General features: G+C 31.7%; 2 protein-coding genes and 1 long non-coding RNA gene across 4 annotated transcripts; 1 reads left to right on the forward strand and 2 right to left on the reverse strand.

Annotated features, from left to right (window-relative positions):
• On the reverse strand, window positions 2,209-3,563 carry LOC109344950 (GLABROUS1 enhancer-binding protein-like). Of its 2 annotated transcripts, XM_019583675.1 has the most exons (2): window positions 3,448-3,563; window positions 2,209-3,414 (listed from the first exon to the last, which is right to left on the reverse strand). In XM_019583675.1, the coding sequence occupies exons 1-2, from the start codon at window positions 3,466-3,468 to the stop codon at window positions 2,413-2,415; spliced, it is 1,023 nt and encodes a 340-aa protein (XP_019439220.1). In that variant the 5' UTR covers window positions 3,469-3,563; the 3' UTR covers window positions 2,209-2,412. The 2 variants fall into 2 exon arrangements, with proteins under 2 accessions (XP_019439220.1, XP_019439219.1); XM_019583674.1 differs by having other exon boundaries at window positions 2,209-3,550.
• Window positions 7,744-11,363, reverse strand: LOC109344951 (the record flags this gene model as incomplete). The annotated part of the gene is given in 3 exon segments (XM_019583677.1): window positions 7,744-8,036; window positions 9,268-9,473; window positions 10,644-11,363. Coding segments are annotated over 3 exon segments (960 nt in total). The 3' UTR covers window positions 7,744-7,825.
• Window positions 8,658-9,228, forward strand: LOC109344952. The gene is made up of 2 exons (XR_002107366.1): window positions 8,658-9,008; window positions 9,059-9,228. It is a non-coding gene; the product is annotated as an uncharacterized LOC109344952 (long non-coding RNA).

Here is a 15,297-nt window from a genome sequence, read left to right on the forward strand (position 1 = left end):
TATATATATTACATAGCTTAAGCAAACAAGTGTGAATCCAACCATAACCAAATGGAAGATCCAAGAGTGGAATCAATAAAATGCAGAATCCCATGCTTGACATAATATAGAATCCATAAAAACAAGACAATGGAGTTGCATGAGGAAATCTTCAAACACCATGTATCATGAAAAAAGATGATATATTGAATTTCTCATCTTAACACATACAAAATTCAGGTTATGTGCACCACAACAGCAAAACAAACACGAGACTGCGACTTGGTGAGATTTGGGAAAAGTACAGATACAGTGTTCCCAGCAAGCGGAAAGGTTGTTTAAGGTCATGGGGCGGAAAGGTTGTTTAAGGTCATGGGGCGGAAACCCTACGTAGCACAGAGGCTCACCCTCGACAACAAAATGAACTAAAATATATAACTTGATATAATTGCTAGTATTAAAACCACAAACTATAGGCTCTTAACCAATAAAAACAGCTATTAGATTTTATCCGTTTATCGTATCACATGATATCATTCACAGATTGCAAAATAAAGAGTATCGAGGATCTAGATTTCCTCATCATAATTATTTGAAGATAACTCAAATGACCCAGATTTTACTGTACTGTGATTTTTCCGTCCAAAATAATGCAAAAAAATCTAGACATCAGATAACACAACCACTATAACTACATCTAATAGTGCATTGTTACAAAATATGCAGAGGTTTTAAGATAAATTAAAAGTAGTTAGAGATAAATAAAACATACAATCACATTTAAAATGCACTTAGAAAATAAGTTATATGGTTCATTCTTTTAAGTACTAGCAAGTGGTATTATCCACTAAAAATGCACATTTCACCAACTCTGACAATATTTTCATAACAGGATGTGTGATAAAAAATTAATTCATTCCTATGTTTATGTGGATAGAGGGATGGCCTTTAGATCAAAAATAGCAGATATAAACGTAATTTTTCATAAATGCTAATCAATAATACTAAAAGATTATAATTTAAAGAGTTACCATTAATGTGAAGCATAACTAATAACAAGAAGTTAGTGATAACAAAAACAATAACTCTATAGACAAGGGTTTGTCCAGAGAAGGATAAAACAGGAGCTGAAATGGAGCAAAAAATGCATGAAACAAGTAAGGGATACTGGGAACTAGCTAAAACAGAGTGTAGATAGTGCAACATAGGGGTATTCAGCTAATAACTTGATGAAACAAGGATGGGAATTGCCCGCTCGGATAAAAATCAAACAGGGAGGCTGAAAAAATCCATGTGTTACTCGAAAATAAGGTAGGACTCTAAAACAATTTTGTGCGAGGAAGAAGGTCTGGGTGAAAGAGGCAGTAAAAGCAAGGTAAAATAGAAATTAACTAAGTTTAATTGAAGGTAAAGAAGATACACGCCAAAATAGATAACATAAAATAGGCTTTAAATCCTCTTCAAATTAGTGGCCGCCACTATGTCAGCAAACTCACCCATGACAGGCTGCAAATGTGGTCACTACAAAAGACGGAGGTTCACGTTGCAGCACCTGCCTGCTTCGCTCCAGCGCCGCCATTGCCACTAATGACTACCCAGATTTATATATCTATACTATAGTGCCATCATTTAATGCATGCACTATATAACCAGTTTATAATTTGTCAAAAATAAAATACAGCTTGGATGAGGGCAGAAAACAGTTCACTTCAAAGTTTATATCATTCATATTTCAGGAAATTAGGAATACAATATGACAGTACCACCACCATGGCCAGTTTTACTTTCCAAAAATCTAAGACGATAACTAACAATAGAGCACAAGTACATACAGAAGCAAAAAAGAAACACCAACCACAAATACATGTAACTATTAACTCCGAATGAAAAATGAAACCAAAAGTTAAAACAAAATATAAGAATTAGTCAGAATACTGGAAATAGACCACAAATTCACATGTCACATCTTTGTCATTTGAACCATATAACAACACAAGGTTACCCAAAAGTTTAATGCAATATTGACATAAATCACAAGCAAAACACACCAACCACTAGAAGCCCAAACAAAGAAAATTCTACCAGGTATAATTCAAGTGTTGGCTTATTCTGTTATGCTGCCTTATTTCACGAGAGTCTCGCTTGTTAGTGAGTAACAAGAAATGATCCTCATCCAAGTCCTGGTGATTTTATATAACAAAATCAATGCTGCCATGAAATTCCAAAGGGAAAAAGGCATAGATGGTTTTCAAGATTTCATTAATTAAACTAGAGTACTAGACCATTCCGAAGTTAACAGACTATGAAATAGCAACATTACATAGCATGTGATGGGACAATAGATATCATACACCCAAACACCAGAGTTCAAAAGAAGACACAAACATAAAACTAAATAAATAGTAACATAATACCAAAAAGGCAACAACAATATTAATGGTTTGATGACTTGTAGGCCTCCAATATCAACCTGGCATGATTAGCGATTAGTTCGACACGCTTGACAGAAAGCTCGAACTCGGCAGCTTGTAGCTCCTTCCACTCCTCCTCCAATTCTTTCCTCTCTGATGCTCCAATTAACTCCAATCCTCTCTTCACCACCTCTTCATTCAGCCCACCCAACCCAACACCCTTATTAACTCGAAACACTTCCATTAAATACGAACTTGTATCAGTCACAACATCAATGTCCATCTTTACATCTTTGTTTAAATCAACCAATCTCGACTCCAATTTCAATTCAGGTTTTGGTTTTGATGGAGCAACATCGGTACTTCTAGCTAGTTCCTTCTTCGGAGTTTCGACAACCTTCTTATCAGACTTACCTTTTACCACATTTTCCACTCCTCCGGATCCTGCATTGCCCCAAACCTTCTTGGACAACTCGAATGTTTCACGATCAAATTGTTTAGAAAAATTAGGGTCCTCACCATTCTTCCCTCTTTGAGCATTGTTCTCAAACTTTTTCTTCAACCTTCTTATCTTCTCCTTCAACTGATTACTCGATGCCTCGACATGCAGCGATTTCTTAACGAATTCATAAAAAGCTTCAGCATATTTATAAGGATCCTTTCCAGTTTTCGAAGTAAATTCAACCATACCTTTAAGTATAGCAATTTCATCTTCCTCACTCCACAGCCTCTGAAACATTTTCCTCGAATCAACAACGGCTTTCTTCGCCTCTTCCTCCGATTCATATGCTCCCTTCTTCTTCACCCTTCTCGAATCATTCTCGTTTGCGGGGCGTTTCAATGAAGATACATCAATTGGCTTCGATATAATCGATTTCGAGGTTGAATGAGGAGGAGGAGTAGTATCTGAATCAGATTCAGATCCTGAATCAGATTGAGGAATTTTCGAAGGTTGTTGAACAAATTGATCATCAGAAGAAGCGTCTTCGGATTGTGGAGAATGATTTTGGTGTTGATCTGATGAAGTTTCATCGCGAGATGGAGGAAGTGATGATGATGATTTTTGCTTCTTCGCCATTGAAAATTGGGAATTAGGGTTTCGAGTTTCAACGCAGAGTGAGAGAATTTTATTAGTATTTATGGTTTTGTTTTGAATGGAAGGAAATAAAATATGAAGAGATTTTCTAGGTATGTGTTTTTGGATAAATATTTTTTTTGTTTTATCCACAAGACTCGAACTCCATACCTTATTTAAGAGGAATCAAACATGTACTACTGAAATTAACGCTGTTGGTAAAATAAAAATAAATAAGATGAATATAGAAAATAAGATTTTATTTTTAATTACTAATGAGTCGAATCCCTAATACAAGATTTTTCTAGTTATGTGTTTGAATGAAAAGAATATTTTATTTTTAATAATTTTATAGAAATCATTAAAGACTAAAAAGCAAGGATTAATTATCCAAATATATCTTTTGTATAAAAAAGTGTGATATTGTAACCATCATCTTTTGATTGGTTAAAAATATTTTATTGATCAATCATAATAATTACTGATATATGAAATGATATATTTTTATAATAGTATAGATTTATTTTTTTAATCACCTAATCCATAAATATTAAAGCCTCTATAAAGTTAACTCAATATCTGAGTTTTTATAGTACCAAAAATAAAATTTCTGAATTTTAACTTACTCTTAAATAAAAGATTAGTTCTTTACCCAAAAGGTAAAATGATATGTTGATAATACCAACAAAAAAAACTTACCCATAAACAAATATGAGGAAGTAACATATTTTAGTTTCAATTAATGATCAGCCTAGAATATAAAATGTAGTTGAAGTCAAATTCTACTTATTATTCATAATCTTATATCTAATTCAATAAGACCATCACACTCTATATGTTTGGATTTTTTCCTTAATTGACAAGAGAATACAATTCTCTAATCTTTATATGTGATCAATTTTGAATATGGGCATGTGATTATTGAACCTTTATCGATGATCTATTGAAAATATTCGATAGCGATTTTTCTAGACTCTTATAATTATTTATTGACTCTTAATATTACAAAGTTCAACATAGAAAGTTAGGTATTTTCAAAGTGTCTTAAAAATATAATAATGACTAATTATTCATTATTTTTTTATGAAGAAACTTTCTTCTCTTCGACTATATAAAGGAAATTTGTGAGGAAAATATGATAAACAAATGAAAAGAAAATTTTAAAGAGTAAGTGAGAAAGTTTATTTTCATCTTAATGTGAGAATAAACTATTCATATTGAGAGACCAAAGAGACTTTATATTCAGTCCTTGTAGTTGGGGGAGAACGAGTGTTATTATCTTAGAAAAAGACAAATATTGTATTCATGCTTTATATAACAGGCACGTTTTCTAGACTATGCCTCGTGGTTGTTTACTTCTCAACTTGAGGAGATTTTTACACATTAAAATTTTCGTTGTTATTCTTCTACTTTTACTTTATTTTATTTACTCACTTGCCTGCTACTCTTAGTGTTCATTTTGAATCTCACACAATAGAGAAATTGATTCTGAATTTCCCAACACTATATCACCCTAGCTAATTTCCTTTTGAAGAACCATATGTATTGACTTCATACCATCTTGAATTAGGAAAATTCCATTTGATAAATTGAGTCGATCTTCCTATTGAATGGGTCGCCATAATGAAACCATAATATGTGTCGCTGAACAAAATAACATGTTGTAAGACCTATCTCATAAGGTAACAAGAATGTGAGAAATTTTCTTCAAAAAACTGTCTATTCAATTATGCCTCGCAACCACAATTACAATTGCAATGTTGCAGTTTTGCGAGTCTCGGCAATGACATCACAATTATAATTGTCGCCACATTAGTTGAATTGGTATTTGAGTAGTTTAAAATAGTCTAAACAAGCATCTGATTACTAATACATGTCATGGTTATTTGTGAAGTCGATCAACGATCAGATTAGTCAGTCTGATCTGACCCTCATATTATTGGTGTACAAGATTATATGTTATGATGTATGTTTTTTTATACCACTTATCTTTTTATTTTAATTGTGGGTGATGATTTAATTGAACCAACATGGAATCCTCATACAAAGTGCTAGATTAATGACATGTTGCCTAAGGAAGGAAAGTATTTAAAATAACTTCCTTCTTCTTCCACATAGGATAATATGTTTCAACTTTAACGAGGTAATGAGTAGATTTTAGTTGCATATGGTTCAGAGATAATTGTTACTACATCATGCACCATTTATGTTTTCATACATTGTTATAATTAACCCGTAAGTTGATAAAAAATGTAATTGTCATTATTATAGAAGAGAGAAGAAAATGAGCGAGAATAAAAATGAAAAAGGAAAATTTCATACATTGTTATAGTTAACCTATTTATATTTTCGTACATTGTTATAATTAACCCATAAGTTGATAAAAAGTGTAATTATTATTACAATAGAAAAGAGAGAAAATTGAAAATAGGGAACAAAAGTAAAATATCTAGAGGTTAGAAGAGAAGGAGCGAGAATAAAAATTGGAAAGGAAAATTAAATATAGTGGAAAATAAAAGTAATATTGAGAAACAAAATTGATGATGCATTGCATTATAATTTTATAGGCTCCACAATTACAACAAAACTAACAAAAGATGATTAATGTTCCACATTCCTTGGAAGAGGAAAATTTGCCACAATTATATGGCTTTTTGCCAACATTGAAAAATTGTCACAATTATCTATATCAGCTTTATCGTAACTAGGACTGGAAATGAGCCGAACCTAGTTGAATTAAAGCTCAACTCGATAAGGATTAACTCGGCTCAAAACTCGACTTGAGTTCGATACGAGTTATTATTTTAGCTCGAGTTCGGCTCGATTAAAGTTCGCGAACTATTCGGTTAAGTTCAAATGGTTCATTTGGATAACTCAAAAAAAATTAAATTTTGAAAAAATACTGCAAAAAAGTTTTATATATATAAATATAATCTTATTTATATATATAACGATAAATATAAAATTAATCTATGAGACGAGCTCAATTTCCAGCTCAAGTTCAGCTCATTTGGTTCATGATCTAAGTTTATCGAACTAAATAACGAATCAAGTTTCAAACGAATACCGAGTTTGTTCGGTTCATTATCAGCCTTAATCGTAACTATATATATGCAATGTGTGGATAGAGACATTGAATAATATGAATTTTTTATAGAAAATAGAAAATACTAAAAGCAAAATAGAAATCCGCAAATCACATTGTGGCCTTGGCTTCATTAAGCAGTATAAATATCATCTAACTTTTAAATTGTCAAACTAATACACATGAATGATAATAATCGTAATATGTATGAATGATGTATAAAAATTTGGTGCATATATTTTATAGTGTTGCTTAAATATATTTTTATGTTAAGTTGAGATTCATTGGAAAACATTAGTGAGGCTTCATAAACGAAAGAGACGTATTGATCGTCTTTCTTGACGGCTCTCATGATCTACGGTGGAGCCGCCCGCCGTCCTCTGCAGCGGTATTGTCATTCCGGCCAAGGTGACTCAACCCCATGATGAAAGGAATTTCAAGAATCACTCAATTTTCAGATATTATATTCTTCACCTCTTCATTGTATCATTAGAAGCTTTTAACATCAAATAAAAATGACTACATATATGCAAGTCATGGCCCTTAATATATGTTGATATTATAAAGTTATCACTTACACAATTTGCTATTGTTAAGACCAATATGAAATTAACATGATATATTAGATGAACAAATTGTAACGGTCCTTACAGAACAAAGGGTTAGAAATTCATAATTTCTACTTAAGGAAGTGCATCGTATATTTAATACAACTATATTGATTATTTAAAATTAGGTTTCATACAAAACTGTGAGAAAACATTTTTGATAGAGAATCATAAAATTCAGAACCTAAATATATGATACCATTTGTTATAATTTCCATATAATTGGTGAAATATCAATCATAATATCTTAAATCTCATGATTCTCACACATAATACAAAACAAGATACAAAATTAAACATGTTTGACTTAATTCGATTCAATTAATAATAATCTTATTACTCTTTCACCATAGTTTGGCTTTCAATTCACAAAGCATTCATTCTTCATTCATTTTTAGATTCCTTTCTCTTTATACTCCACTCTAATTTCATGCTACTAAATGAAGGCTTAAAGAATAAATATGCAGCATAGATTACAATGCATCCTTGTAATTCAGATTAACACCACTACATAAGAAAATAACATTTTTATCTATTTCATACATAGAGTAACTTTATAAATCTATTCCATACACAATAATTTTACAACATGGAAGAGTAAAACTAATGACAACTGATTAGAATGGATATATCACAGATTGGAGAATTCTAACTATGTATGTGTATTTCATCTTTGAATGATGAGGGCAAGTCCAACTAAACCGACCCATATTGTCAAACCAACCCAGAAAGCTTGGTTTTTCTCTAATCCTATGGGAGGTCTCCAAACAAGAAAGTCGCCGAGGTAATCTCTAGTCGACGGAAGCTGATTGGTGACAGTTCCAAGTCTTTGTTCCTTGTCCTTGTCCTTGTATTTATCACTCCATGTTCCGGCGTAACTAAAATTATGTCATAATACATACTTTACTCGAAGTATCTGATTCGCTCAAAGTCACAAAAGTAACATGAAAGAGATAAACTACTGTTTCAACCATATATGGGTGCAAGTGTGTGCTGATGCCAAGGGAAGTTCCGTTTTCGCAATCTTGATTTCTTTCAGAGCTACAAATTCAGTTAGTACATGCTTTATGTTTTTCTCAAGCTAGAAGACAGACATGAAAACCACAAGTTGTTCAGCTCAATTGTGAATAGAAGACAGTAACAACACAACAATTCAGCTCTGCTAGTGTTTGTTAAACTAGTGGCATCAAGCGGGTTGGATAAAATGGCGAGTACTTACGGTGTCATATTTAGTTCAGGAACAAATAGAAATTACAAAAATCCGCTTATCTAAACTGAGTCAACCATTATACTGAGCTTAAGCAGCCAAATAATAACACAGACAACGAAATGAAAAAGCCTGTGGCACCAAATATGATGCCGCGTATGGAGAGTTGTGCAAGCCAGTTCAGGAATACTAAGGTCTTAAAGTATTTTATGCTATCATTTTTACAGGACAGCTTCACGGAGAAGTGTGCTATGTATCTGTTGAATGTATATATTGTTATGTATAGATACATGCATGCTAGTTTAAGGCCTAATAGGCTCAAGGTCCATATCTAATTGTCTATATATTCACGATGTACCCGTGAACTATTGATATGAATAAGACAAACACGTACATTCTCTGCGGTATCTCTACAGAAGCATCAGCACTAGTACATGGATTTATATTCTTTTGTTCAGTCTCAGTCTGTTAAGGTGCCAACCATGTTACTGATCATGTCACATAAACTACATCACTGGCTGATAAAAAATCCAATCAGAGACTTCAGAGGACAAAGTGCAAACCCAATGTCGTATATGCTTTAGACAGTGGATGTACTAAGCTAGCAATGTCAAATGTGAATGAAGTACCAGAAACCACAAGAGTAAATCCACAGCGATCATCATCCAAAAACTCATCTTATCAGAAAGCAAGGACATTTATACATCACCATGTTGTAATTTTAGGAGTCATATTAGAGGGGACAATGAATACCAGTAACTACAACACAAATGGAGACAAACACAAACATGCAACATAATTACCATATGCACGAGGTGAAAGAGTTTAATTAACAAGAGCAATGATCAATTACCTGTAAATAATGAGAACAATCAAGGGTATAAGGTCACCATCTAAATTACCTGTCATAACTAGAACCAATCAAGGGTATAGTCACCATCTCCTCTTGGGATATCTTGAGCTTTGGTGCTTGCAAAATGTATCGAAGCTCTGAAGCTTGGCGTCGGATGTTAATACTCGGGTGTGTCTTTTCTAATTGCCGGTACAGAGCAATGCAATCTTTGTGGCGGTTATTGGCCTCATAAGCCATAGCAAGCCATATTTGTATCTGAAATTCACCCAAAAAAACCACCCTTTTATTTTCTAGATCTCCAGATACACATTAATTGAAACAATACTACATGAGTGATCAATAAATGCTACAAGGCCAGCAAAATTTGATAGAACTAAGCCAGAATATAGCGCAATCTTGTACTTTTTCCTATAAAGAATACAGATAGAACTATAGAAAGATGCAAAACATAGTTACATAATTCTCTCATTTACCCTACGTATCATGTCCTAAATTCGCTAACAAATGAACAACACACTGTATCCAATATTGTTATTTAGCCAAGAACTAAGCCAGAATATAGTGCTACCTTCTATTGTTTCCTAGAAAGAATACCGATAGAGTTATAGAAAGATGCAAAGCATAGTGCTATCTTGTATTCCTAATTGCCCGCATATTAAATTCACCCTAACAAGTATCACTTCCGTCATAAAGAAGTTTTCATTAATGAAAAAAGTGACAATCCAAGTATCCAATTATTCTTTTTGTATAACCAAGGTTATCCTCTCATCTAAGTAAGTAATCTCGCTATATGACTACCGCTGCAACAAGCATATATCTCAGGAATCGAACATTTGATAGTTGACCTAGTACTATACATAGCGACCCAAGTATCCAATTTTTTGTATAATCAATTGTATTCTCTCACCCCATGAGCATAGATAAGGAATTAATCTCTTTCGATATATGTAATTGTCCTCCCAATAATCTAACCTTGGACATTTTGATTAGGGATGACAATGAAAACCGAACTTGAAATACCCGCCTGAACCGAACCCGAATTTAACGGGAAAAACACGTTGTGATTGGGTTCAAGTTTTACTCGAGTTTAATTTTCGGGTTCGGGTTTGGTAGAGCAAAGACCCTAACCCGAACCCGCCTCGAAGTAATGTAATTTTCAGGTTCAAGTTTAATTTTCGGTTTTTTCGGGTTCGGGTTACCCGAAACCTGACAGGTTCGGATATGATATCTTTATTTTCAACCCCGTTGAGTTCGTGTTCAGGTTTTAAATTTCGGGTTTGGGTGTATGCAGAACCAGTAGTCATCCTAATTTTAATCATTCCAAGTAAGTATATAGTGGCACCTTACACTACTAGACCAATGCATTGTTACTATCCGAGTAACGACATAGTGTTATTTACAGAAGAACCAGTAGAAAAAACTGACCTCACCACCAAATAAAGTAGATCTAGGAATAATAGTAAGAGCAGCTTCAAGAAACTCAATAGCACGTCCATAACTTCCTTTCCCATAAGCTTTGAGCCCCAAATCAAACATCAACTGCGCCGTTTCTCTTCTCTCCGCTTGTTCCTTAGCAACTTTCTGAAGCTCCTTCTTCACTCTCTTCCTCTTCTCTTCTTCACTCTCTTCTCCTCTTCCTTCAACTCCATCACTACTCTCTCTTAATTCCTCCGCTTTCTTTTCAAGCTCTTTCATCTCCTCAAACTCCCTCACTCTCCTCTTCAACTTCTTCTCCAAATCATCGTCGCCGCCACCACCGCCACCGCCGCCGTCTTCCTCCGCGTCGAAACCTACTCCGTTTTTCTCTGAGTTTGATTTGCCACGCGCCACCACGACTTTGGTGTCGCGCTTTGGAGGGAAGGGTGAAACGACGTCGAAGGGAAGAGGACGGAGCTTTCGCTCCAGAGTGAGGGAACGAGGGGAAGGTATGTCGAGTAAGAGTGATAAGGTTCCGAGATTGATGGCCATGGCGGATTCTGAAGGAAGAAGAAGAATTTTTGGAAGAGAGAGATTTGAAAGAGAGATTAATGGTGTCGGTTACTATCCGACTATTGTTCTCACTTTTTATATCACTCTATATATCATCGACTGTGATCGGTTGAAAACAATTGTATTTGAATTAAATTATAATTATTAAATATTTTTCTGTCAACTTCTGACACGGAGTGACACAAATTTGGGAGAGTTCTCGTATTTGAAGATGGGAACGTGGCGTAGTTTAAACCAATGCGTGTGGCAACTGATATCTTCTATTAACCAAAAACCTCTCTTTCTTATCATAAAACTCTTGTTGTTTGTCCAAAACTTTAGAAATATGTCATATTAAATTAGTGATTTAAAACCAACAACTTTTGATGTTATAAAATTAGAGAAAAATATTTATGAGATTTATATATTGTATTATTTACTATTTATTTTTAATTATTTTTTACTCTTTAAAAAATACAATAGACTGTGTTAAATTTTTATACTAGTAGTACATAAATATTGCATTCATAAAATTAAGGAAGGCTCCACCTTATATTTAGATAGGTAGAAATTAGGGGTGAGTATAGGTCGGGTTCGAACGAGTTAAGGTTTGTCGCTTACTTGACCTTGAATGTTGGTCGGGTCATTTTTTTGAACTCGGCTCTAGACCCGAATCTAACTTGACCCTAAATATTATTCGACTATAGACCCGATTAAATATAATATGTACTCATTTTAAATAAAGTATTTTCAATATTGCTTATTATTATGAATACGTAATTTGACATATAAAATGATATATATATATATATATATATATTATTAATTACATATATATGATGAAAAATTAGATAATCAATGATACTTTCAAACAAAAATGTGTCATTACTTTTTACACATTTCAATAGAGACATATACTAATATGATGAATGAGTGACAATGGGGTCGGTCGGGTCATGCTTAATCTCTACCCAATCCTAAATATTGATTGAGTCTAATTTTTGAATTTGAACCTGATGAGACCCGATCCTGATCGGGCCATACCATGTGAGTGAGTAAGGTCAGGTTCTGCTCACCCCTAGCAGACATGTTCAATTCCTAAACAATAAACATACATCTCAAAAAAGATTAATTTCTTATAAAGAAGATGAGAATATACGTTTCTCTAGTAATCAGACTGATCTAAACTAGACCACATATGTAATACAATCACGATGTAAGAAGAAATCAATGTCAACTATCTAGTATCTTTAATCGATTCTTTATTTTAATGAGAACATTTTGTTATATATACCTATTGTCATGATCAAAATTATGTTGTGTGGTAAAAAATTAAATTTATATAAGAATTATTTGTTTGTTTGTTTACATTAACATCTTATTTGGGAACAAAATTATGGACTTGTGAAATTATATTTTTATAGTGTATGTAAACAGTATTACGACAAGTTATGGCAATATTAACATATATGTATGTAAACTTGTCACTTTAAAGTGTATTAAACTTAATATTTTAGATATGTTTATGAGTTTTGAAATGTATGTGCAATGTCAGTTTTTTATAAAAAATCTTATCCAAACCAATTCATAACTGCATTTAATATTTGGATCAAATTAGATCGGATGTCTTAACACAAATAAATTAGATTGAATCAAACCACAATAAGTGCTAAAATCAAATGATTTTTTGTCTATAAAGTGATCCAAACCAACACCATGAACATGGGACTCATAAAACACTTTCTACTAATAAATCAACTTCTAGTTCCTATAAATATGAAAGTATATAAATATATTGCATATATGATGAATTTATTAAAACTATTGGGCAATCGTAGTGGTCATTCATGTGGTTTGCAAATGACATTAGAAAGTTGATTTCTTTATTACTGAATGGAATGTAGTGATATGTAGTATTAGAAAAAATGAAGGTGTAGAATTTAAATATTTTTTAAATCACCAATATGCACATCATATTCTAGTATTGAACTATCCAATACCAGGAAGAATTCAACAAATGATACTCATATTTCATCGATCAATTGTTCTTCTCTCCCATATCTTTCTCATGTTTCACATTATGAGGGAGAGAACCATCATTCTTTTTACTTTTCACTTCTTCATTGTATTACTCTTTCACTCTTATTCTTTTCAACGATTTCTCTCTTCTTGATTTTTATTTTTTTTTCAATTTCAAAAGTTTTTTAGTCGGAAGAGATGTACGTTATCATACGAAAGTTTTTCAATGATTCCTTTTTATCATAATATTTTATACTTAACTTTAAAGTGGTTCTGTAGATCTTCTTATTGATTTTTTTCATTTAATAAAAATAGGCCCACATGAGCATTAAGCATAACAAAAAAAAACTTTAAAGTACATTTTTTATTGATCTGTTTTCTTAATGTTGTAGATATGTTCCTATTTTGTATATGTGTTCTTATTTTATAAACTTGCTTTTATTTTGTCAATATGTTATTGGTTTTTCATTATTTTTTATTTATTTTGTAAATTTGTTTTTATTCAAGTTGTGATTGTCTCCCTTAAATCATTTATGTAGATCTTTGTGCGCATTTTTTATTTTTTATAGGCTTTTATGTTCAAAGGAATCACTATTTTCACAAAGAAGATATATGAATCGCCTTGAATGAATGAAACAACTGAAGAAAAAAAAACACTGAAGAGTTTGTTGTATTATGTTACAATCATATTATTTCGTGTATTGTAGTTTATATACTCAATATGTCAAGTGAAAAGGTTATTCTCGACCTAAGATTTGAGATGTTATTTTATCTATGAAATTTAGTGACGAAGGTTTGTTGAGAAAGAAAATAAACATGTATACTATTATACCCTTAAACTTTTCTTCAAGTATTGTTTGAAAAATAGTTATTAAATATATTTTGAACAAAATTATTGAAATTTAGAGTTCATATTACACTAAGCAAGTCATTTTATTTTTGAATAATTTATCTAATCATTTATATCTAAAGAAATTTGACTAAATGATCCTAAAATAAGTGAAATTTCCTATTAACATCAATGAAAAGAAATTATACATCAATAGTCTAAAATAGAATATGATGATACTTGAAGTATTTTTTATACTATAATAGTCCAAATTATTTATGATGAGAATAAAAAAATTAAAGATTATTCTTACTAATATAAAGTTGACACGTTAGATAGTGAAAAAATAACTTCGAATGAAAAAGAACAAACACATAATAAAATTAAAGAACTATTATTTTACAATTAGATAATGAATATTACTTCTAATCGTTATATTATAAGATGCGAGGTTTCTTTTCTGCAAATGTCAAAACAAATAATATGGTGAATTCATATTTTCTGCTTTAGAAAAATAACCACATAGGAAAAATTGTTTTAACAAATATCATGTGAACAAAATAATCAAATTCATTTGTTGTGCAAAAGAGAATAAAATTGAAGATTTTAGTAAGATATGGACACATAGACATAACACTAACTTGTAGATATGCTTTAAGGGAGAGTCAAACTACAAATGAAGAGATAAAATGAGAAGATAAATAAATTTATAACAACAAACAAACAAACACAATATTGTAACTTGTAACTAAATATGTATATATATATATAAATGGAGATCAGGTACATAACATAGTTGTTGAAGGTTTGGTCATTATAAGGGATGAAATCCTTCTAAATCAGACACTAAGAAAAATGATTATTGGAAGAACAAATCTACAAAGTAATGAAATCAATCGTACCATATATATAATATAAAAAAAATAAGAATACACATACATAATAAACAAAAATCAATTACAATATCTAGAAAATAAGAACATATCTAAAAATAAGAACATATCTAAAAGTAAACAAATGAATGAAAAAATACACTTTAAACAATATATTTACCAAAGAAGAACAAATCTACAATGATGAAAATTGAGTAGCGGGATACAGAAGCCATCATATTAAGTTATTGAATGAAAAAATCAATAAAAATACATTTTAAATAACATATTTATAAAATAAGAACAAATCTATGATGATGAAGATTTAATAGCGGGATATAGAAGACATCATATTAAGTTTAAACGAAATGAAGATTGACGAATGAAACAT

Source organism: Lupinus angustifolius, chromosome LG04, assembly GCF_001865875.1.
Source record: "Lupinus angustifolius cultivar Tanjil chromosome LG04, LupAngTanjil_v1.0, whole genome shotgun sequence".
NCBI classification, from domain to species: domain Eukaryota; kingdom Viridiplantae; phylum Streptophyta; class Magnoliopsida; order Fabales; family Fabaceae; genus Lupinus; species Lupinus angustifolius.

Coding starts and splice junctions, on each gene's coding strand:
- LOC109344950 (XM_019583674.1), bottom strand. CDS start 3,468: ATGGCGAAGAAGCAAAAATCATCATCATCACTTCCTCCATCTCGCGAT.